General features: G+C 55.4%; 1 protein-coding gene across 7 annotated transcripts in view; it reads left to right on the forward strand.

Annotated features, from left to right (window-relative positions):
• The window catches only part of LIG1 (DNA ligase 1), a 38,162-nt gene extending 17,416 nt beyond the window's left edge, over positions 1 to 20,746 (forward strand). For 4 of the 7 annotated variants that reach the window (XM_074369325.1, XM_074369326.1, XM_074369329.1 and 1 more), the window contains 22 exons: positions 439 to 558; positions 777 to 852; positions 2,419 to 2,499; positions 2,783 to 2,839; positions 5,544 to 5,716; positions 6,156 to 6,322; positions 6,738 to 6,814; positions 7,522 to 7,613; positions 7,772 to 7,871; positions 8,809 to 8,894; positions 9,454 to 9,569; positions 10,679 to 10,774; positions 12,749 to 12,859; positions 13,409 to 13,480; positions 13,926 to 14,070; positions 14,222 to 14,304; positions 15,645 to 15,797; positions 17,355 to 17,408; positions 17,970 to 18,113; positions 19,262 to 19,354; positions 19,462 to 19,659; positions 20,177 to 20,746. In XM_074369325.1, coding sequence (XP_074225426.1) covers positions 439 to 558; positions 777 to 852; positions 2,419 to 2,499; positions 2,783 to 2,839; positions 5,544 to 5,716; positions 6,156 to 6,322; positions 6,738 to 6,814; positions 7,522 to 7,613; positions 7,772 to 7,871; positions 8,809 to 8,894; positions 9,454 to 9,569; positions 10,679 to 10,774; positions 12,749 to 12,859; positions 13,409 to 13,480; positions 13,926 to 14,070; positions 14,222 to 14,304; positions 15,645 to 15,797; positions 17,355 to 17,408; positions 17,970 to 18,113; positions 19,262 to 19,354; positions 19,462 to 19,545 — 2,180 coding nt within the window. In that variant the 3' untranslated portion in view covers positions 19,546 to 19,659; positions 20,177 to 20,746. Of the gene's footprint in view, positions 1 to 380; positions 559 to 776; positions 853 to 2,418; positions 2,500 to 2,782; positions 2,840 to 5,543; positions 5,717 to 6,155; positions 6,323 to 6,737; positions 6,815 to 7,521; positions 7,614 to 7,771; positions 7,872 to 8,808; positions 8,895 to 9,453; positions 9,570 to 10,678; positions 10,775 to 12,748; positions 12,860 to 13,408; positions 13,481 to 13,925; positions 14,071 to 14,221; positions 14,305 to 15,644; positions 15,798 to 17,354; positions 17,409 to 17,969; positions 18,114 to 18,968; positions 19,355 to 19,461; positions 19,660 to 20,176 lie in introns of those variants that run through there. The other 3 variants (XM_074369331.1, XM_074369330.1, XM_074369327.1) reach the window with 2 other exon arrangements.
• Positions 20,747 to 21,018: the final 272 nt, after the last annotated feature.

The raw sequence follows: 21,018 nt of genomic DNA on the forward strand, positions 1-21,018 counted from the left end.
TTAACTGAGCAGTGGTTTTTTTAAGTTAGAAAGCCAGGCTGAGGAGTAAGATCTTGGAGGTTGGGCCTACCCTCACGGGCCAGAGAACAACCCACGTAGTCCCGGCGTCCAGAGACTCCCGTGGTAGAAAGAACGCAGTGGGGGCACCTTCAGGATGCAGAATCCTATCTGATGTTCTGCATCTGCAGGAGCAGCGGGAACCTTTCCTTCTTACAGTGCTTACAGGGCCGGTATTTCTTTTTACCACTATCCATCAGTCTCCGGTGTCAGGCCAGATGCTAGAATTCCGTTGGTTAGCACTGAAGCATCGGGCCCAAGAGGCTCAAAGCCGACACTGTGGAAAGGAAAAGGGCAGAGTTGGTGATGTTTTCCATCTGTAGGTCAGAATGACGGGGATTAAAAAAGAAAAGTCTCAGGGTTTGACCCCTCCTGCTTTAGAAGCCGAGCCCCTGACAGAAAGTGTTTGCAAGCCTGAGATGGCAACGAAGCAGGGACCACAGGAGGACGGCCAGACACAGCCTCCCCGCCCAGCTGCCAAGACACTCAGCAGTTTCTTCTGTGAGTTTCTCCTCCTCACTCCGAGTAGGAAGGGGGGGGAGGTCTTCGTCCAGAGACAGGAATCCCTCCTGCCCTCCGGCAGGTGAGAAAGTCTGACTGGCCTCTCCTGCCATGTCGCCATCTCCCCGAGCACTGGGGTGATGCTGGCTGGGGAGGGGTCAGCAGGTGGGGGCTATCAGAAGGAGGAAGGACCCACAGTTTCCTGGCTTCATTCCCAGCCCCCCGAAAGCCGGCAGTCAAAAAGGAAGCTGAAGAAGAGGGACCTGGCTCTGTAAGAAAGGAGGCAGCCAAGGGGTGAGTCAGTATCTGCTGCCCAGCAGAGAGGACAGTGGATTGAAAAGAGTAACGCTCTGGGTCCGGGATTTCCTGATCTGGTTGTAGGTGGGCCTCCGAAACAGGCAGACAAACACCACCAGTTCTTTCAGCTTCGCAATTTCCTCATCAAGAGTTAATTATTCCAATCATAATGTTTCAGGGATTCTTTTTTTTTTTTTTTTTTTTTGAGATACAGTCAGTTTACAGTGTTGTGTCAATTTCTGGCTTACAACACAATGTCATACATATATTCATTTCCATATTCTTTTTCACCATAAGCTACTACAAGATATTGAATATATTTCCCTGTGCTATACAGTATAAACTTGTTTATCTATTTTATATTTACCAGTTAGTATCTGCAAATTTTGAACTCCCAGTTTATCCCTTCCCACCCGCCTACCCCCTGGCAAGCACAAGTCTGTATTCTGTGTCTGTGAGTCTGTTCCTGTTTTATATATAAGTTCATTTGTCTTTTTTTTTTTTTAATTCCACATATGAGTGATATCATATGGTATTTTTCTTTCTCTTTCTGGCTTACTTACTTAGAATGGTATTCTCCAGGGACATCCATGTTGCTGCAAATGAAATAATTTCATCATTTTTATGGCTGAGTAGTATTCCATTGTATAAATATACCACAACTTCATTATCCAGTCATCTGTCGGTGGACATTTAGGTTGTGTCCATGTCTTGGCTGTCGTAAATAGTGCTGCTGTGAACACTGGGGTGCAGGTGTCTTTTTGAATTAGTGTTCCATCTGGATACATGCCCAGGAGTGGAATTGCTGGGTCATATGGTAGGTCTATTTTTAGTCTTTTGAGGAATCTCCACACTTTTCTACAGTGGCTGCACCAAACTGCATTCCCACCAGCAGTGCAGGAGGGTTCCCTTTTCTTCACAGCCTCTCCAGCATTTGTCATTTGTGGGCTTTTGAATGATGGCCATTCTGACTGGTGTGAGGTGATACCTCATTGTAGTTTTGATTTGCATTTCTCTGATAATTAGTGATATTGAGCATTTTTTTCATGTACCTGTTGGCCATTTGCATGTCTTCCTTGGAGAATTGCTTGTTTAGGTCTTCAGGGATTCTTAACATCAGTTTTGCCCCCTAGTTGAGACCTGACTAGTGAGATTACTGTGAGTGGCACACTTTAGCACGAGGCTGCACTAGGAGTGGTGCCCTCGCCTGGAATGCTCTTCTCTCTGATGCCCTGTGCCCTCCCTCACGTCACTCTGCCCAAACGCCTCCTCTCCGGGCTTCCCCAGCCACCCTCTGAAGTAGCATGTACCATCCCACTTTCTTCCTCTACTTGGCTTTGTTTTGTTCTCTGAAATATTTTTTAATACCTGAAATTATTTCTTTGCTTTTGTTTTGTTGGTTTGTTTTCCCTGACTCTCCACCAGCTTGTGAGCTCCAGGTTAGCAAATTATTTTCCTTCACTAGGACCTGGCACTTAGTAAGTGCTCAATAAATGTTAGCTGGAGGAATGACTTCTCATTGACCTCGGCATCTCCCCTATAATATCCCTGTTCCCTCCACAGACACCTGGACCCACCCAGCTACAACCCGGCCAAGAACAACTACCATCCCATTGAAGATGCCTGCTGGCAGCCAGGCCAGAAGTGAGGCTTCTTCCTCCCCAGATTGTCCTCCTTCAGCCCCTGTCACTGCAGGAGGCCCTCCACTGGTGGCCGCAGGGGGAGGAAACTGTCCAATCTCTGCCTTCCGTGTTTTGGGACACGGTGGGCAGCACTGGAGGGCACAGAGAGGAAACCCTGGGCAGTGGGCAGCAGAGTTGTGGATGTGCTCTGGGGGACCAGCAAGGCTGTCTCCAGGGAGGTGTGGGGAGGCAGGAGGGGCCGCGTGCATGTGCATACCACTCTTGTGTCTCTTTTCCTCCCCAAGGGTCCCTTACCTGGCCGTGGCCCGGACCTTTGAGAAGATCGAGGAGGTTTCTGCTCGGTAATTAACCAAGCCTGCCTGGCACGGGCGGGAGGGGCGGGGACTCCGGCTCTGTCCCTCTGCTGGTCCCTGTGCCTCCAGCTGCTTAACCCTTCTGACCTCTCTTCCCTCGCACCCTCACCCTCACCCTCACCCTCACGCCAAGATCACAGACCACAGGCACACAGGAGCAGCCACGGGCCCTGTGGAGGCCCAGGCTCGGAGGGACCATGCCATCATTTCTGCCTCATTTGTTAGTCAGAGCAAGGCGTGAGGGTGAGCCTAGATTCTGGGGATGGGAAAACAGCGTCCACCTCCTGATGGCGGAAACTTAATCTACCCTAAGAAATCAGAAGTGGCCACAGCCTTGCTGACCTTTCTCAGCCTGTGTGAAGAAGTCCAGGTCTTGTTCGTAGCGAGAACTCCACTCCCAGTGGGGCTCTGGGCTGGCCCGGACCTGGTCTTCCCCCTCCCACCCCATCCCCAGGCTTTTCTCCTTTTCCCCCCGCCCCCACTCCCCCTGTGTATTTAGTTGATGTCAGTGTTATTATGGGGTCTGCCTCTTCTGCTCCTACTGTTACTGTTTTCAGAGCTCTCTTCACTTTACTTTAAGCAGATCTCAGCTTGTTTGAACTGCTTGCTGCTGTCCCTTCATTTTCGCTTCTCCAACGTTTAGACTATTCCTGACACCTTGTTCTTGCAAATGTGTGTCTTGGTGAATGTGGAGTAACCTCGTCTGGGGCGTAAACCCCACCACGGAATCGCAGGGCACCAGGGGCGCAGGAAGGGCCTTGGATGCCAGGCTGAGGGGCTCACAAGGGCTGCGGAGTGAGGTCCCATGAGCCAAAGCCTTGCCCTGGGGTTCCGACAGGTGTGGGAGTGGGCCCCACTCTGCTGCTTCCTGGCTGTGTGACAGCAGGTAGGCGACCTAATCTCTCTGAGCTGTGGTCTCTCACTAGTAAGGTCTTGATTATCTGTCTCAAGGTTGCCATGAGAACTGTGAAGTGAAAAAGTGACATGGTGTGGCATTTAGTTTCAGAAGAGACTGTCCAAAATCCCTTAGCTCAGGAGAACTGCGGGAGACTGTTCAAACCCCATCATCTGAAATAAGAGGGTTTAAAATTTTTTTAAACTCTATGGAAATAATTTTAGACTTACAGGAAAAGTGCAGAAATAGTACAGAGTGTCCCCATCCACCCTGACCTGCTTCCTCTCGTGTTCACATCTTACATCAGCATAGGAGACAGACCAAAACCAGGACATTAACGTCAGTACAGTCGTCCCTCTGTGTCCATGGGGAATTGAGTCTAGAACCCCCCTGCGGATGCCAAAGTCTGGGGGTGCTCAAGTCCCCTGCATAAAGTGGCAGGGTACAGCTGGCCCTCCATGTCGGCCGGCCCTCCATGCTCGTCAGGAATCTACAGACCGTTTGGATTTTGCTAGCTTCTCTGCGTGCAAGGCCAGGATCCACTGAGCTTAGCCGTCCCACCTCTCATCTCCTTCCTCCCCGACAGTTCCTCTGTCTTTATCCTTCCTCACCTCGACACTTGTGAGGAGTCCAGCAATTTCGTAGAATGTCTCTTGTTTAGCTTTGCTGTTTCTTCGGGAGGCGATGCGTCTTCCGTCGGGAGGTGCTTTCTCACAGCCTCCTTTCAGAGCTCGTGCCCCTGGGTGACACGGCTCTGGGACCATCGTCCAGGCATCTCCACCGCCCGTTTGCCTAGTTTCCCTCTGTGAGTTTCCCAGGCGTCTTGTTGGGGTGCGCTTTGAGTCTCTGCAAGGACTCTGTTTCTCCTCAAGCTCTCGCCCGCTAATTCTGGCCTCTGAGTGAGTGTCCTAGGACTGCCGAACCAAATGACCGCAGACCCGGTGGCTTCCAACAGCAGGAGTGTGTCTTCTGTATTTTATAAGGACTCAAATCAAACTCAAGGCCCACCCTAATCCAGGATGATCTCGCCTTGGTCTTACCTGAATTACACCCGCCGAGACCTTGTTTCCAGTTAAGGCCCCCCTCTGAGTTCCTGTGTGGACGTGAGTGGGCATGCTGTTCCGTCCACCGCAGCATCCGGTGCCGGGTCTTCCCCGTCACGGTTAAGTCTGTGGTGATCCTGTGTTTCTCACATCGCTTCTGCCTTTGTTAACAGGACTTCGTAAGAAACACAGAGCTTGTCTTTTCAGTGAGGCCCTCCGAGTTTGCCAACAGTAAACCCAGACGTTTCCACAGTTTCTGTGACACAGACAGAAATATTCTATTTTTTTAGAGGCAGCACAGCTTGGGAGCTGGGAGCCCAGGTCCTTGAGCAGACGGGCTCGGTTTGGTACTTACGAGCTCTATGACCTTGGGCAAGTTACATAGTCTTGCTGTGCCTCAGTTTCTTCATCTGTGAAATGGAATAATAATACCTGCCTTGGGGAGCTGTGAGAATTCAGGGAGTTAGGGAATGCTACCGAGGGCTTAAAACCCGCGCCTGGAAAATGATCCGTCCGCATCAGCGGTTATTTCTCTGTAGATGATGGTCACTGGGTCACTGTCTTCATCATGGCTTCGCCAGGTGGAGTTCCTCTCCCTCCAACGGTCTGTGATTGTGTCTCTGCTCAGGTCACACACCCGGTCTGGTCCTGAGCCTTTTCCTGTCTCTTTTCCAGATTCCTTTTATCCCCCCACTCCCCCTGACCTTGATCCGGAAATGCAGGGTGGTCTCACCCCCATCCCTCTCCTCACTAGGCTCCGCATGGTGGAGACACTGAGCAACTTGCTGCGCTCCGTGGTGGCCCTGTCACCTCCAGACCTCCTCCCCGTCCTCTACCTCAGCCTCAACCGCCTGGGGCCGCCCCAGCAGGGCCTGGAGGTGGGCATTGGTGACGGTATCCTTCTCAAGGCAGTGGCTCAGGCCACAGGTGAGACATGGGCTGTGGTGGAAGGCCAACAAGAGGGGAGCTTGAAGGAGGAGGGAGAGAGGCCAGGAGCATCTGGGAGATGACGGAGCGGCACAGGGAAGAGGGGTGTTGGAGAGCCTGATGGGACAGACTGACTGGCAGGGTGCCGGCAGAGAGCATGACTGGGGACACTGAGACTGAGGTCACAGGGAAAGATGCTGTAGGCAAAGAGCAGGGCAGGGGGCTGGGAGGGAAGGTGAGGGCTTATGGAGGTAGCAGAGGTCCTAGAGGATGTCATCCGGTAGCGCGTCAGGAACTGGGCTCACCAGGAGCGTGCACGCGGCCCAGATCTTGGGGAGATGATCTCGCAGAAGAGATCTCGGAGAGATGCGCGGCCACACCCCTCCTCGTCCTCAGCACCTGCACTCTCTGCTCCCCACCCCCACCCCCGAACCCCCAGGTCGGCAGCTGGAGTCGGTCCGGGCCGAGGCCACAGAGAAGGGCGACGTGGGGCTGGTGGCCGAGAGCAGCCGCAGCATGCAGAGACTCATGCTGCCCCCGCCTGCCCTGACCGCCGCCGGTGTCTTCGCCAAGTTCCGGGACATCGCCCAGCTGGCCGGCAATGCAGTGAGTGGGACAGGGCGGCTCACCCCATGCCCCAGACCCTCCGCTCTTCACCCAGGGGGCCTGAAGCCCAGCGAGTGGCAAGAAGGCTTCTTTCTGGTTAGACTGCTGAGAGCTGGATCGTGTCAGCCCTGCTTGTGTGATCAGAGCTGCCTTTCCTGCCGCTCTCAAAATTGCAGGAACCCCCCTGAGATTCCAGCCCCGATCTAGTGCCTGCCAGGTGTTAGGACCCCATAAATACGTGCTGATAAAGCTGCGGAGGGAGGCAGGGAGGAGAGTGAGCTTGTTACTGCAGCGTGAAATGAGAGGCAGGTATCCCAAGGGTGGCAGCTCCCCTGGCAGTGTGGCCAGCAGGGTGGTGTGGCCCCTCCCCTGCCTTCACCCCCAGGCGCTGACTGCCGGTCCTCTCTCTCTTTAGTCCACAACCAAGAAGATGGACATCATCAAAGGCCTCTTTGTTGCCTGCCGCCACTCAGAAGCTCGGTTCATCGCCAGGTGAGTGTGTGGGCCCGTGAGGAGAGCTGAAGGCAGGGAGGGACTGGCAGCCGGATCACCGCCAGTGCCCTGACCACCGTTGATGAGAACAGCGGGGGCGAGAAGCCCAGGCCCCGAGGGGGCGGGATGGGAACATAGGTTTCCTTTCATGGATCAGCTCCCTTCCTCAGTAGTGCAGTCCGGGAAAGGGTCTGGGGCTCACGGGTGAAGAGAGCCGAGATGGATTAGTGATGTCTGCCTTGGCCCGAGTAGGGGCAGCAAGCACGGAGCCAAGTGGTTGCCATGACAGTGAGAGAGGCACAGGGAGGTTACCCCTCCTGCCCACAGTCACTGGACAGGTTCTGGACCATCACGCTCAGGCACCCCTGGGACAGGCCATGTTCCAGTTCCAGGCTCGGCTCTGCCCTGCCTCACCTTCCCCGAGCTGCACTGCTTTCTCAGGGCAGCTGAGGGGAGAGGTGGAGATGCTGGTAAGGCCCCCAGTTCTGCCCACAGGCCCTGCCAGTGGTCATCGCTGTTACTGACCAGCCTTAGTTTCCCCTGTTCAGTGGTGCTGTGTGATCTCAGATCCCTTCAGGATCTGAAAGTTGTTCTAGTTTTGAGGGGAGGGTCGAGATGGGGGAGACTGGGGGAGGCAGGAGCAAGGGTGGAGGGCACGAGGGTCCAGGGCCGACCAGCCCGCTCCCCGTCGCCTGCTATCTCCCCAGAGCCCTGAGTGGACGCCTGCGCCTCGGACTGGCAGAGCAGTCAGTGCTGGCCGCCCTCGCCCAGGCCATGAGCCTCACGCCCCCTGGCCAAGGTGAGCCCCTGTGGCCGGTCCCCAAAGTGGTTCCCGCCTCCCGCTGCCACTCCAGGCTCCTCTGCCCTGAGGAACTTGTCCATGGCAGCCACTACCTACTGTGGACCCTGGGGGAGCTGGGCCCGTCCCAAAGCCTCTTCCTTTGGGCCTTGTCTTAGAATTCCCCCCGGCCGTGGTGGATGCTGGGAAGGGCAAGACAGCAGAGGCCAGAAAGACGTGGCTGGAGGAGCAAGGCATGATCCTGAAACAGACGTTCTGGTGAGACCCGAGCGTGGGCAGAGCCACGGGGGTGGTGGGTGGGGATCGAGGGGTCAGGGGTGATGTGGGAGGGGCCGCAAGCATTCTTGACCAGTGTTGGGCTGGTAAGAGAGCACGGGGTGGGGATCCAGACAAGATGGGTGCTGCACACGGAGAAGTGGAGCAGTGAAGGGATGGTGACACAGGGACAGGGAGAGGCAGAGGTGCTGGCAGCGGAGGGGAGCAGACAGCATCAGGAGGTTTCCAGGTTCCAGACAGGACTGCATGTGTGGAAAGGCCATGGGACCCAGAAAGGCTGGTGACCGACACACAGTGAGAGGTCGTGAGAATCACAGAGAGGGCATTTGTGGAGTGACAGGGAGGGCTCCGGAGAGAGCCCAGGGCCTGTGACAGCGGGACGGTGACTGCCCAGAGAGACTGTCGGAGGCAGGAGGGCTGATGAGCAGCTCCACAAAGGCCCATGGGGCACCTCTCCAGGCTGCACCCACTGTGCTGGGCACACAAGGCCAAGGGGAACAGCCCCACGGAGCCCCTGGGGCCAGGGCGGCCTTAACTCTACCCCTGCGTGGGGACCGACAGACTAGCGCTCTCAGGCCTGCCCCAGACCAGTGAAACCAGGATCTCTGGAGGTGGAGGCTGGCCTTGAAGAAACACTTTTTCTGTCACGTCCTTGAGTGGTTCTGACGTGTAGTCCAGATGGGGAATCACTGGTCTCATGATGACAGGTGGCGGGTGATGGCAGGCCCAGATCGAGGGAGACGGAGCCAGAGTGATGTGTAGTGACACTGAGGGAGGACGGTGACAGAGACAGGGTGACAGAGGGAGTGGGAGATAGGCAGCAGGCCCCAGGACGAGGTGACAGGCAGAAGTGGATCTTGCAGCCAGGGAGCAGAGTTCCAGAAAGACCCCTCCCTCCTTATTCTTGCTCCCACCCCAGCGAGGTGCCAGATCTGGACCGGATCGTCCCTGTGCTGCTGGCACATGGCCTGGAGCAGCTGCCGGAGCACTGCAGGCTGAGCCCAGGTACGCGCCCCCTCGGGCCCCTCCGGAGCCTGACCACAGCCTCGCTGGGGGCCAGCCCGCCTCCAGGCTCCTCCTGCTCAAAGAACACCCCTCTGAGAAGCCGGAGAGTCCTCTCCTCCCAAATCGAGTCCTGTTCCCAGACTGAAAGCCGTTCTTTTTCTCCTCGGAGTTTCCCCTTCCATGTTAGAGCTGCCAGGACAAAGACGCCCCAGAAGGCAGTGGGTCAGGCCAGACACAATGTCTTTCTTTTGTCCCTTAGAGTCCAGAGGGAGGCAGGCAGCCTGGGAGGGTATGTGCTCGGGTCCAGGCATCACCCACCCAACTTCCATCTGCCTCACCATTTCATCCCCCCGAGGTTGTCACCCTGATGTGCGTGGTCAGAGACAGCCAGTGTTTCTGTTCTAGTTTTTGAGAAGAGGGAAAAGGGGGTGGCCAGGTTCCTTGTGATGACATGACCCAAGCGTTGCACGTGTCACTCCTGTGTGTAATTAGCAGTCTTCACCCCCCCCCCGCAACTCTGCCCCCATATAACGGAACCCACTCTCTCCTCCCCTCCCAGGGATCCCCCTGAAACCAATGTTGGCCCACCCCACCCGGGGCGTCGGCGAGGTCCTGAAACGCTTCGAGGAGGCAGCTTTCACCTGCGAGTACAAATACGATGGACAGAGGGCTCAGGTAAGGCGGGGGACATGTCCCTTCAGCAGAAAGGGAAGCACCCTGGAGCAGGGGAGGGGGTCCCTCGGATCCCAGCTCAAGGCCAGCCTCTGCTCTGACTGCCCGTCTGACCTTGCCCATCTCTTGAGGCTTTAGTTCCCACCTCCTTGCAGTGGTGTGGTCATAGCGGCCTGACTGGCTTCTCTGAAAATTGATTTTTCTTGATAACATCGTCCAAATCCTGACCCACAGCAGCGGGCGCTCAAGAAATATGGGTTGCACTGGTGTCCTGTTGGTGGGTGTGTTCATGATAACTGGTGCTGGTGTGACCCTCAGTGCGGGAGACATGTCTGGTCTTATCCAGTTGGGTGCTTCTGGTGGCTCTTCTGTCCTGGCTGGGAGGGTGAGTGGGCACCTCTGTGTTCATCGCCTAGTGGTGGGCGCCCCACTGTGGTGCTTTGAGGCAGTAACACGTAGTGGATTTGAGAGACATGGCATCATAGATGGATCTTTGAAATAGCCCTGAAAAAAAATAAACCAAATGATTTACAGTGGTGACAACGAATTAAAATATATGCATATTTGAAGTCACGTGTCTACATTGTACACACACAACTGTCTCTCGTGATCATTATGTGTAAGTAGAGGGAAGGGTAATCAGTGGTAGAGCACGTGCTCAGCACATACCAGCTTCTGCGTTCAATCCCCAGGACCTTGTTAAAAAAATTAATACATGTGTATGTATGTATATACATGTAGGATGGCATATAGATGCTCAAAGACTGTGACCAAAAGTATTAAAACAAATAAATTAAAATCATAGAAACCAGAATGATATTTACAGCATAACAACATTGAGACAAATCAAAATACACACTCACAGCAGAGCAGCCGTGCTTGCAGGGGGAGAAGGGCAGGTCAGAGATGAGGAAGAGGGGGCAGGGGCTTCCGGAAACAGGTGGGAGATGTTGTTTGAACCGAGGGGATAATTCACTCAGGTCTCTGCCCCAGTCCTTCCTCCAGAACTCTTGGAACCTTCTGCCAGTGAAAAGGGGGGTCAAGAAGAGAAAAGAGGGGACCTCAGGGACAGACTGGGCTCTGAGCTCCTCTCTCCTCCCCCGCTGCCACAGATCCACCTTCTGGAAGGTGGGGAGGTGAGGATCTTCAGCAGGAATCAGGAGGACAACACGGGAAGGTACCCCGACGTCATCAGCCGCGTCCCAAAGGTGGGTGTCTGCCGTGGCTTTGACTTGGGTGGGATTGCAGAGAACTGAGGCTGGGCCGGGCCAGCTCGGCGCAGCCAGGCGCTCACTGGGAGGAGGGCGGAGTGCGTTTGGCTGCAGATGACAGAACACCTGCAGGTGTTCTTCTTCCTCAAAGAAATCTGGAGGCGGGTGGCCCGAGGCTGGCTCTGCTGAGGCTGATGTTCTCCGTCCCCTGCTGTCCTTGGCTGGCTGCCTTTTCATCCTCGTGCTTGTCCCCTATAGTCTCCAAGTGGCTGCCACGCTTCCTAACAGACAGCCAGCAAAGGAGTTCCGGCTTCTGTTCCCTCCCGCAAGGAAAGTTAACGCTTTTCTATATACCTCTCACCGCCCCTGGCCAACTCCAGCTTGGGGTCCCTGTCCAGCACTGGGTGCCACGGCCACCCCGGTGCAGCAGATGCCGGGAGAGCCTCACTCTGACAGGGAGAAGGTCTGGGACGAGGGCGGAGGGGTCAGCCTGCAGATCAGCCCCACAGCCTAAGTAGGGCCGGGCTTCAAGGAGCCCTGGAGCTGGGGGCGTCTCTGCTCCTGAGGGGGGTCTCAGGCCTGTTTCAGGAGTCCTCAGCCAAAGAGCAGTTCTCCTCGCCTACCCCTAACTGAATGAGAAACCAGCTCTTTCCTTGAGCAGCAAGGACAAGGGTACCGCACAGCACAGGCGTTAGTGGGGCTCCTGTTTTAAATCCCTTTTATTAAGACGAAGCTTCCATAAATGGTTCTGACTTTAAGTGTTGAGTTTTGACAGGTTCATACACCCATGTCATCAACATAGAAAACATTTCAGTATTTTCCTTGCTCCGAAATGTTTCCTCGTGCCCCTTGCCAGGCACCCCCTCTCCCCACCCCCACCCTCATCTCCCAGAGGCAGCGACCACGGATCCGCTTTGTCATTGGGACAAGTTAGTTTTCCTGTGCTAGAGCTTCCTGTGGGTGGCATCACACAGTACAGGCTCTTTAGTATCTGGCTTATTTCACTCATTCATTCACCAAGTGTTCATTGGACATCTGCTCTGTGCTGAGCCCTGTGCTGGAGGCTGGGGGTTTAACCGAGACAGCGGGACAGGCAGGTCTCATTGGAGTCCTGCTGTTGCCTTTCTAAGTATATGTGGAGATTGGGCTCTAAAAAAAACATCCAGCGTTTTATGAGCCTTTACAAGAATCAAGCTCAACTGAGGCTTGATGTCAGGAAAGCAGGGTGGTCACCTTGCGTAGCCCCAGGAGGCAGTATGAATGGTGCCACTGGAGCTGGACAGCAGTGTTCCTTTGAGGGAAAGGAAGTCTTCACAGTGGAGGTGAGGGAAAGGGACAGGCATGCTAGAGTAAATGGCATGTGTAAAGGTCCTGTGGTTGAAGGGGGGCTCAGCCTATTGAAATAGAGACACTAGTGTGTTGGGGTGCAGAGAGTGATTCCAAGGGGCCAGGTGAGGTGAGGGAGGGCCAGGGGCTGACCACGGAGAGCTGCCATAGCCTTGGGGAGCTGTGTGATGTAGAAATAAACAGATTTGGGTTTTGCCAAAAGCACTCAGGCTGCTGTGATGAGAGTGGATTAAACAGGGCCAGTGCAGGAGCCGGGAGACCAGTAGGATGCTGTCGCTTAGGCTGGACTTGGCCCAGTAAGCTGGTGAAAAGTGGATGGCTTAGAGATTTTGGAGGAGAAACTGACAAGCTCACTGGGGAACTGAATGTGAAGTGGGAGGAAGGGGAAGATGACAGAGGCTTCTGGGTTTCCAGCTTGGGGGACCAAATAGTAAGTTCTCAAAAAACTTAGTGTTTTTCATCTCTCAGTGGGGAATGAGAAAAGGAGTCTGTGTTCATATATGTCCCTCTGACATCAGATGTCAGTGGACCTTCAGAGCTGTAGAACAAAGGGTATTTGTTTCCCTGTGTCTTTTGATCTCGTCCACCTCTCACCAGCCCTGGGTCTCCCTCTTCACCTTTCAGATTAAACTCCCATCAGTCACATCCTTCATTCTGGACACTGAAGCCGTGGCTTGGGACCAGGAAAAGAAGCAGATCCAGCCATTCCAAGTGCTCACCACCCGCAAACGCAAGGTAGCCTCTGCCCCAGTCTGCTACCTGCCGTGGTCCCCTACTCCCTTATCTTCTGCCCATTCCTACCCAATCCTAGAGAGAGTGTCAGTTGGGATGCAGTCCTCTCAGCCTTTTACAGTATGGCTGCCACAGCTCCAGCCATCATGGTCTCCTCCCAGCATGTCAAGTAGGAAGGGAGAAAGGACTCCTTTTCTACATCATTTTATTATGAAAGAAGATCTGTTCCAGGAGCCCCCACAACCCGCACCCCAGCAAACTTCTTTCCTTTCACTGGCCAAAACTGTCATTTCACCCCCATTAGCTGCAAGGGTGGCTGAGAGAGCAGTTTTCTAGCAAAGGGGAATGAGGTGGTCGGGATTAGCTGAGAGCCATCACAGTTCGGTGCCTGTGGCTGGCAGCGTTGCCTCCTCACCAGTGTGCAGCCTGTCAGCTGGGGAGAAGGGACAAGCGGTCGGGGACAGGGGTGTCTGCCTCAGGCATGATGGGAGGAGACCCAGCCAGGCCCGTCTCACCTTCCCCCACTCCTGGTCTCCATCTGCCCTGACCCAGGAGGTGGACGCAGCGGAGATCCAGGTGCAGGTGTGTTTGTACGCCTTCGACCTCATCTACCTCAATGGAGAGGTGAGTTCCAGCATCAGAGCTCGGGCAGCTGGGCGATGACAGGGCGGGCAGGGGGTGAGCGCTTGGGAGTCAGAGGTCTGAGTTTTGTGTCCGACTCTGCCGTGTCACTTAGCTGCAAGGCCACACTCGGGCAGAGGTTCTCAAAGCGCGGTCCCTGAGGCCCTCCCTTTTCCGACTCCTCCACGTCTGTGTGAGGTGGATTTTCTCTCCGACTGCACCCGAAACAGTGTACTGCAGTGTCTGATGGCAGACACGGAGATGAGAGTCCGGCCCCTATTAAGGCAGATGTGAAAGAATTCAAGGAAATATAAAACAAGGCCCCTCTTCACACTCATTTCCATAAGCTGCGTGACTTGTGACCCGTCCGCTTCCGGCTCCTCCCGGGATTGGGGCTCCTTCTCTTTGTTTCCATGGTGACATCCCATCCTCTTGCCCTGCCCCACAGTCCCTGGTACGTGAGCCCCTCTCCCGACGCCGCCAGCTGCTCCGGGAGAACTTCGTGGAGACGGAGGGCGAGTTTGTCTTCGCCACCTCCCTGGACACCAAGGACACGGAGCAGATCGCTGAGTTCCTGGAGCAGTCGGTGAAAGGTGAGGGCCCTGCTCTTCTCTCTGCTAAGGTCCTACCCTCTGTGCCATCTGCACTGACCCCCGCCCCACCCTAGCCAATCAGACCAGACTCCTGCCTGTGTTGGGGGGTGGGGGTAGCCGGCCCTCCACAGGCCTCTCATGTCTCCCTCAGACTCATGCGAGGGGCTGATGGTGAAGACCCTGGACACCGATGCCACCTACGAGATCGCCAAGAGATCGCACAACTGGCTCAAGGTGCCTCCCCCACTAGCCCCGCCTTCCTGCTCAGCTCGGGTCCGGGAGGCCTGTCCCTGCCGGGCAGTTGTTGCCTGGGCTCTGCACCTCACCCAGTTGTAGCTCAGGAGCCCTTGTCTCGATCCCTCCCGCTCCCTAGTGCAGCCAGCCCCAGCTCCTCTTCCCTCTGGCACAAATTCCCCAAGGACTGGTGGAGAAGCCCCAGCTAGGTGCCCCAGGTGCCGGGATGAGGGAGCCCGAGGAACTTTCTGTTCCCTTGGAACTTGCCTTCCATGTCAGGTGAGGCCTTCCAAGTCAGGACACGAATGGAATAAAGTCACAGAGTAATGAGCTCCATGAAGAAAGCACGTCCACTCGGGGCCAGCAAGGGTCCACAGCACTGTGGGCACTTGGGAAAAGCCTCTCCAGAGGCGATGTCTGGGTCAAGACAGGGACGACAGGAAGTGGTCTGTCACATGAAGATCAGGCAGAGGAGGTGGCAAGTGCAAAGGTCCTGAGGTAGAAACAAGCTCAGCGTGTGCAGAGGTTGAGGACAGTGGAGGTGTGAGGTGAGTTCAGGGCAGAGAGCGGGTCACAGATCACACAGCGTGGTGGAGGCTATAGTAAAATAAAACTGAGTTTTCTTCTAAGGGTTTCAGGAAGCCGGGGTAGGGGGGTTGGTTTTTTAAGGCAGAAGTCGCGTGGTCTGGTTGTCATTTTGCACAGGTCCAGTGGTGGTGGCTCTGTGGATGGTGGCCGGGGGTGGGCTGCTGGGCAGGGTGGGAGCAGGCGGGCAGGAGGTAAGAGGTGATGGAGGCCTGAGCAGAGAGGGGGCGGTGAGGAGGGGGCCAGCAGACCTGAGCAGGAGAGAGCTGGGAGCCGGCCGGGCCAGACCTGCTGACTGGATTACCTTGCTGCTTTTAGTTGTTTATAGTCTGCCTCCCCAACTAGACTGTAAGCAGCCGTGCGGGTCCGAACCTTTCCTATCTTAGGAGATAGTCACTGTTGTACCCCCGGGGCTGCGCTCCTGCCGGGCACACAGTCAGCACAGTCACAGGGACAGATGTCCTCCACGTGAAGGAGGGAGTGGAGCGTCCCTCCACGCCAAAGGAAAGGGGGGTCCGGGTGACCCCGAGGTCTCCACGTCTCACCTGTCCCCTCCGCCCCGCCCCGCCTCCCCATTCTAGTCGCCTCTTTCTCATTGGCTCTTTCAGCCAAGAGCCCATTCCCTGTCCAGTGTCCTCCTAGGGACTGTCCTCAGCCTTCTCTCCCAGCCCTTCCTCCCTCCGCCGCTTCCCCTCCAGCAGTGGGGGCCACGCAGCCGCACCCCCACCCTCATCTCCCGCCTTCCCTCCTCCCAGCTGAAGAAGGACTACCTTGACGGCGTGGGCGACACCCTGGACCTCGTGGTGATCGGCGCCTACCTGGGCCGGGGGAAGCGGGCCGGCCGGTACGGGGGCTTCTTGCTGGCCTCCTACGACGAGGAGAGCGAGGAGCTGCAGGCCATATGCAAGGTGCCGGGGCCAGGGGCTGGCTGACTGCAGGGCAGGCGAGAGGGAGACTCGCCCAACCTGGGGAGGGCCCGGACCGAGAGGCTCGCAGGTCTTCCCTGCCAAGGATTACTTCTAGTTCTCATGTGCTTTTTCTGATTTTATGAGTAACTCCTACTTCAATGTAGAGAGAAATGGGTCACTCTAAAAAGTGTAAGAAAGCTAAGTCAGTTAGGAGTTGAGTGCTGCAGAGGCAGAAAATGGTAGCTTCAATGAGAGAAGGATTTCTTTTTCTCTCATGGAAATAGAATTCCAGAGGAGGGCAGGCAGCACTCCAGGGTCATTATGGACCCAGGCTCCTCTTTCCCCAGAACGGGTTTTGTCATGAGCTTCTGGCCTTCTCTTCACAATGTGGCTGCAGGGGCTCCAGCCATCATGGCCAGGCATGCTCCAAACAGCAGGAAGGAGGAAGGAAGGCCCATGGGCAGGAGAGGCCAAGGACCACTTGGGGCAGCCTCAGCCAGAGAGCAACTTTTTCTTAAATCGCCTTAGTTAGAACTTTGCTCAGTGGCCCACCGCATCTGCGAGGGAGCCTGGAAAACGGAGTGGTTTTGTTTCTGCTTTAAGCTTCCCACATCACTGATTGAACAAATTTGGGGCTTTTGCTAAAGAAACAGAAAAAAACAGTCACCCATAATTCCACTGCCCAGAGGCAACTGCTAGTAACATTTGAGGGGATGTTTTCTTTGTATTTTTACCAAGTTGTGATCTTTCTAGATGAGTAATCTTCTGCTTTTTTTGCCCTATAAATACTTTAAATGCTATCAAATGTATTTAAGTAGTATCGTGGTAAGAAATGTTAGTGTTTTCACTTGCCATTCAGGGCTTTTATAAATGTGACTTGATGCTCACATGAAAGTTTCCAAGTAGACGTGCCCCAGTGTCCTGAACCGGCTCCCTGGCGATAGTTAAGTTGTTGCCAGCTTTTTTCGTACAAATAAGTCAGCACTGTACATACATCAACCCGTGTAATCTGTGATAGAAGTGATTTTACAATTCAGATATCTTTGGGCACCAATCTGTCACCATTTTACATTATTTAGAGTAGATTTTTTAAAGACCTGTTGCCAGGACAAAGGTGAGTAAAGTTTTTAGGATTCTGAATACAAACAGGGCTTCTGGTTGAAATTTCGTATGGCTTGTTTGAAGGTGTCCATCTTGCCACAAGTTTGTGGGGCACAGAACAGTATTTTTTATAAAGCTTTTACTCTTTGGTAGGCGGAGGAAAGCCCTTGACAGTGTTAAGATTGGAGGTGATAGAGTCACGGGGCAGGTGGGATGTGGGCGGCCCGAGGGAGCGAGTTCCTGGGCCCGGGAGACAACGGAGCAGAAGGAGCAGGGCAGGCAGCTGGGAGAGTCGCTTCCCATCCGGGGTCGGTGAGGGACTGGTTGGATGCCCGGCGCCCCCGGCCCTTCCTCTGGGGTTTCTGTGGGTACCAGTTAGGCCGGAGCTGGGTGGGGCTCCTCGGGCAGGAGCAGGGAGGAAGCACTGCACGGCTGATCCACCTGTCCTCCTTGCAGCTGGGGACTGGCTTCAGTGACGAAGAGCTGGAAGAGCATCACCAGAGCCTCCAGGTGGGCGGCGGTGGCCGCGATGGAGACCTCGCCACCTCTCACAGCCCTCCCTCCGCGGGCACGGGGCTCCCACCCTCCACCGAGCCTCAGGGCGTGGGCCGGGTCCTGACAAGGGGCAGCGGGCAGTGGAGCGGCCTTTGGAGTCCGGGACGTCTAGGGTCAGGTCTCAGCTGCCGGCCAGAGCGCCGGTCAGGGAGCCTCATCTGCCCGGGCTCCGCGCCGCGGCTGCACAGGGGCCAGGCTCTGGGCAGGGCGCTGGGGCTGGTTCCCTGAGTTCGTCCTCAGGAGGCCAGTGGTCCCCTAGTACCTGGGAGTGTCTGCTGTCCTGGCCCCAGGCATTTGGGGGTGCACTGTCAGCTGTAACTCGCTCTGTCTAGTTTCTTGTCTCAGCTCCAGGCATCTCTGCCTTTTTACCCCCCTCCTCCTGTTTCCCTCACCACCACTTTGTACTTGGAAGGGTCCCTCCCCTTTCCCCGTCTTCCTCACTCCCCAACCCTCCAGCGCTCAGCCTTGACTTTGAGATCTGAGACTCTCTCTTCCTCATTCCCGCACTGACCGCAGGCCCTGGTGCTGCCCGCCCCACGCCCCTACGTCCGGGCAGACGGCGCCGTGACCCCCGACCACTGGCTGGACCCCAGCGCCGTGTGGGAGGTCAAGTGCGCCGACCTCTCCCTCTCCCCCATCTACCCCGCTGCCCGGGGCCTGGTGAGTAATGAGGGGACTATGGGGTAGGGACGGTGAGGAGGGGATCTTGGAGCACACGTCTGCACTTCCTGGGTGATGACTAGGAAAACTCGAGCTTGCATTTTTTGGGGGTTTCAGATTATAGGGTCACATTCTCATTGAAAAAAAGAAAAGTTCCCCGGAAGTAGAAAGAAAACAGTGAAGTTGGTTTCCTACACATTATAATCTCACATTCAGCTTGTAAGTAATTTTTGAAACCAGTTCTTTGAAGTGAAAACTTCAGACACTTCCTGCTGAGCATTTATGTCAACTACCGCATTTCTTTGTCACCTGTAGTTAATGTTCACGCTACCAAGTTTTAAAATTCCTCGGCCAGTTTCTCTCCCTAGTGGTTCAGTCCTCAACACCAGCTAGCGGATCAGGGTCCGGGGAACCACTACCCCGCGACCAGCACTGGGGCAGCTCTTAGCTCTCACTTCCAAAGAACGGGAAATCTTCAATTAAAAATGCACTTCCTCTGAGATTTTTCCGATCCTTCAAAAATCTAGCACGTGCTGTTCTGATTAGCAGCAGACTCCCATGCCAAGGCAGAACTCGTATTTTTTTAAATCTGATTTCCTTCTTGAAATTCCTCACTCATGCTCCACATCAGGAAGTCGGGGTCCCCTGGACACAAGGGTGAAGGGAGCAGTGTTGACCAAGCGTTTATGTTAAGCAGACATGTCACTCGTTCACACTTATGTCATTGTCACAAAAACACGGAGCGTCCCCGTTTTACAGATGGGGACATAGAGCCCCGGGGGTGGAACTGGCCCCGGGCTGATGTGGCTCTTGAGAGTTGGGAGCTGGGGTTTGAATCCCACAGTCTGGTTCTAGAATCCACACGCGGACCCTGTGCTGTTCGGCCTCCGGGCGCTGATAGCAATGGCAGCGGCGTAAGAGCAGCCGCGGCAGCGGGCGTTCCAGCGCTCAGCCACCAGTCACCGGTCCCCAGCACGCGATTACCTCATTTAATTTGTACGACGGCCCTCTGCTCAGCTGCATTGTTCTGGTCAGGAACCTGAGGCCAGAGGTGCAGGAGGAGGGTTAAGGAGGAGACTTTGGGTGGGGAGTCGCGGACTGCGGGCTGGACCCGCGTAGGGCCCCACCTGCACTGTCGTCTCCGCCAGGTGGACAGCGAGAAGGGCATCTCCCTGCGCTTCCCGCGGTTTCTGCGCGTCCGGGAGGACAAGAAGCCGGAGCAGGCCACCACCAGTGCGCAGGTGCGGCCCGGGAGCGGGAGGGCGGGCTCCAGGGGGCGGTGGCGGGGGGGGGGGGGGGGGGTTAGCCCCAGGCCTTCTGAGCCGCCCCCACCCCGCTCTCGCCTCAGGTGGCCTGTCTGTACAGGAAGCAAAGTCAGATTCAGAACCAGCACGGCGCAGAGCCGGACTCCGAGCCGGAGGATTTCTACTAGATGACTTCTGCTCTCCCCGGGGGCTTGGGCGGCAGAGGCCGAGGGGACCCAGGGGCGTCACCTCTGTGGCTAAGCACATCTGATGTTGCAGTCTGCGTGGGTTCCGAGAGTCTGGTGTGTGGGGGGGTGGGGATGCTTTAAGCTGGGGTCTGGGGTTCAGTCTTTTTTTTCCCCAATAAATAATTATTGAACACCTGCTCTGTGTCCGTGCTGGGCTCCGCGGGTGCAGCTCTAAGAGCTCACACTTCAGGAGCGTGTAACTGTGTGCCAGGAACCATCTAAACCAGCACCTTCCATAGAGATCACCCGGTGATGGAAGTGTGTTATGTCCACACGTGGCTGTCAAGCACTGAAATGGGACCGGTGTGATTGAGGACTAGAAGATTTTAATTTATTTTCATCTAAATAGCTCCATGTGGTTAAATGGCTATTTTATTGGATGGTGGCCATCTAAACTCTGTAAATTAACTCATTTACCCTCCCAGCAATCCTACCACATAGGCACTGCCCAGAGCACTGTTTCCCAGATGAGGAACCACAGAGAGAGACGGTGGCTCCTCAAGGGCACTGGGAGGGCCAGCACACCGGGGTTCTGACTCAGCAGCCTGGCCCTGGGCCTCCCATCTTTCAGGTATGGTCCCCATCCTGTTGGGAGACGGTACATGCTGGGACTTGTGTGAGACACCCACCTCTGCCACCTGCCATCTGGTGACCAGGCCTGGCCTCTGAATCGTCAGCGCAGTTTTCCAGACCTGACCCTGTGAGGGCAGGCAGTGGATGCACTGGTTTTACTCATCCTCACTTCCTTGGCCCATATAGCACCGTGCCTGGAGTGTGGTCAGGGCTGTTTTTCCTGATCAAAAAGGAGATCCAGTTGTGGCAGCCCTTCCTTGCTTCCTGCCCTGACTGTGGGTATGATGGTGGGAGCTGGGGCTGCCACTTTGTGATCATGAGGAACAAGGCAGAGAGTCACAGAGAAAGGCGCCCCGATGACCCTTAGTGAACTAAGGGCAGCAGCCGCCTAGCTGGGCTTCTTGTCCCTGGGGTGGACTGGAGGTGGGAGAATGACTAAATCCCACTGGGACTGCATGACTGTAAACATGCTTGCTTCTCATAGCTGAAAGCTGCATCCTGATACAGCACGAGGGGCAAGTTAATGTGCATTTATATTAAGTTCAAATAAAGCATTTAAGGGAAAATATTTGTTTGACTAGGTGTTAAATATTGTGTGTCTGGGGACCCCCAGACTGTCCAGCTCTACGTGGAGGGTTGGGCAGGGACATCCTCGCTTACCAATGACCCTCATGACACCCCCCCAGGTAGCTGCTTTTATCATCCGCATTGAGCAGATGAACACACTGACGCACAGGGATGTAAGTTACTTTCCCCAGGTTCACTGTCTAAGAAATGGAGGGCCAGGATTTGGTCTGGGCAGTCTGCAGGTGACCCTGCGCTCACCCCCCAACCAGAGTG

This window comes from Camelus bactrianus, chromosome 9 (assembly GCF_048773025.1).
Source record: "Camelus bactrianus isolate YW-2024 breed Bactrian camel chromosome 9, ASM4877302v1, whole genome shotgun sequence".
NCBI classification, from domain to species: Eukaryota; Metazoa; Chordata; class Mammalia; order Artiodactyla; family Camelidae; genus Camelus; species Camelus bactrianus.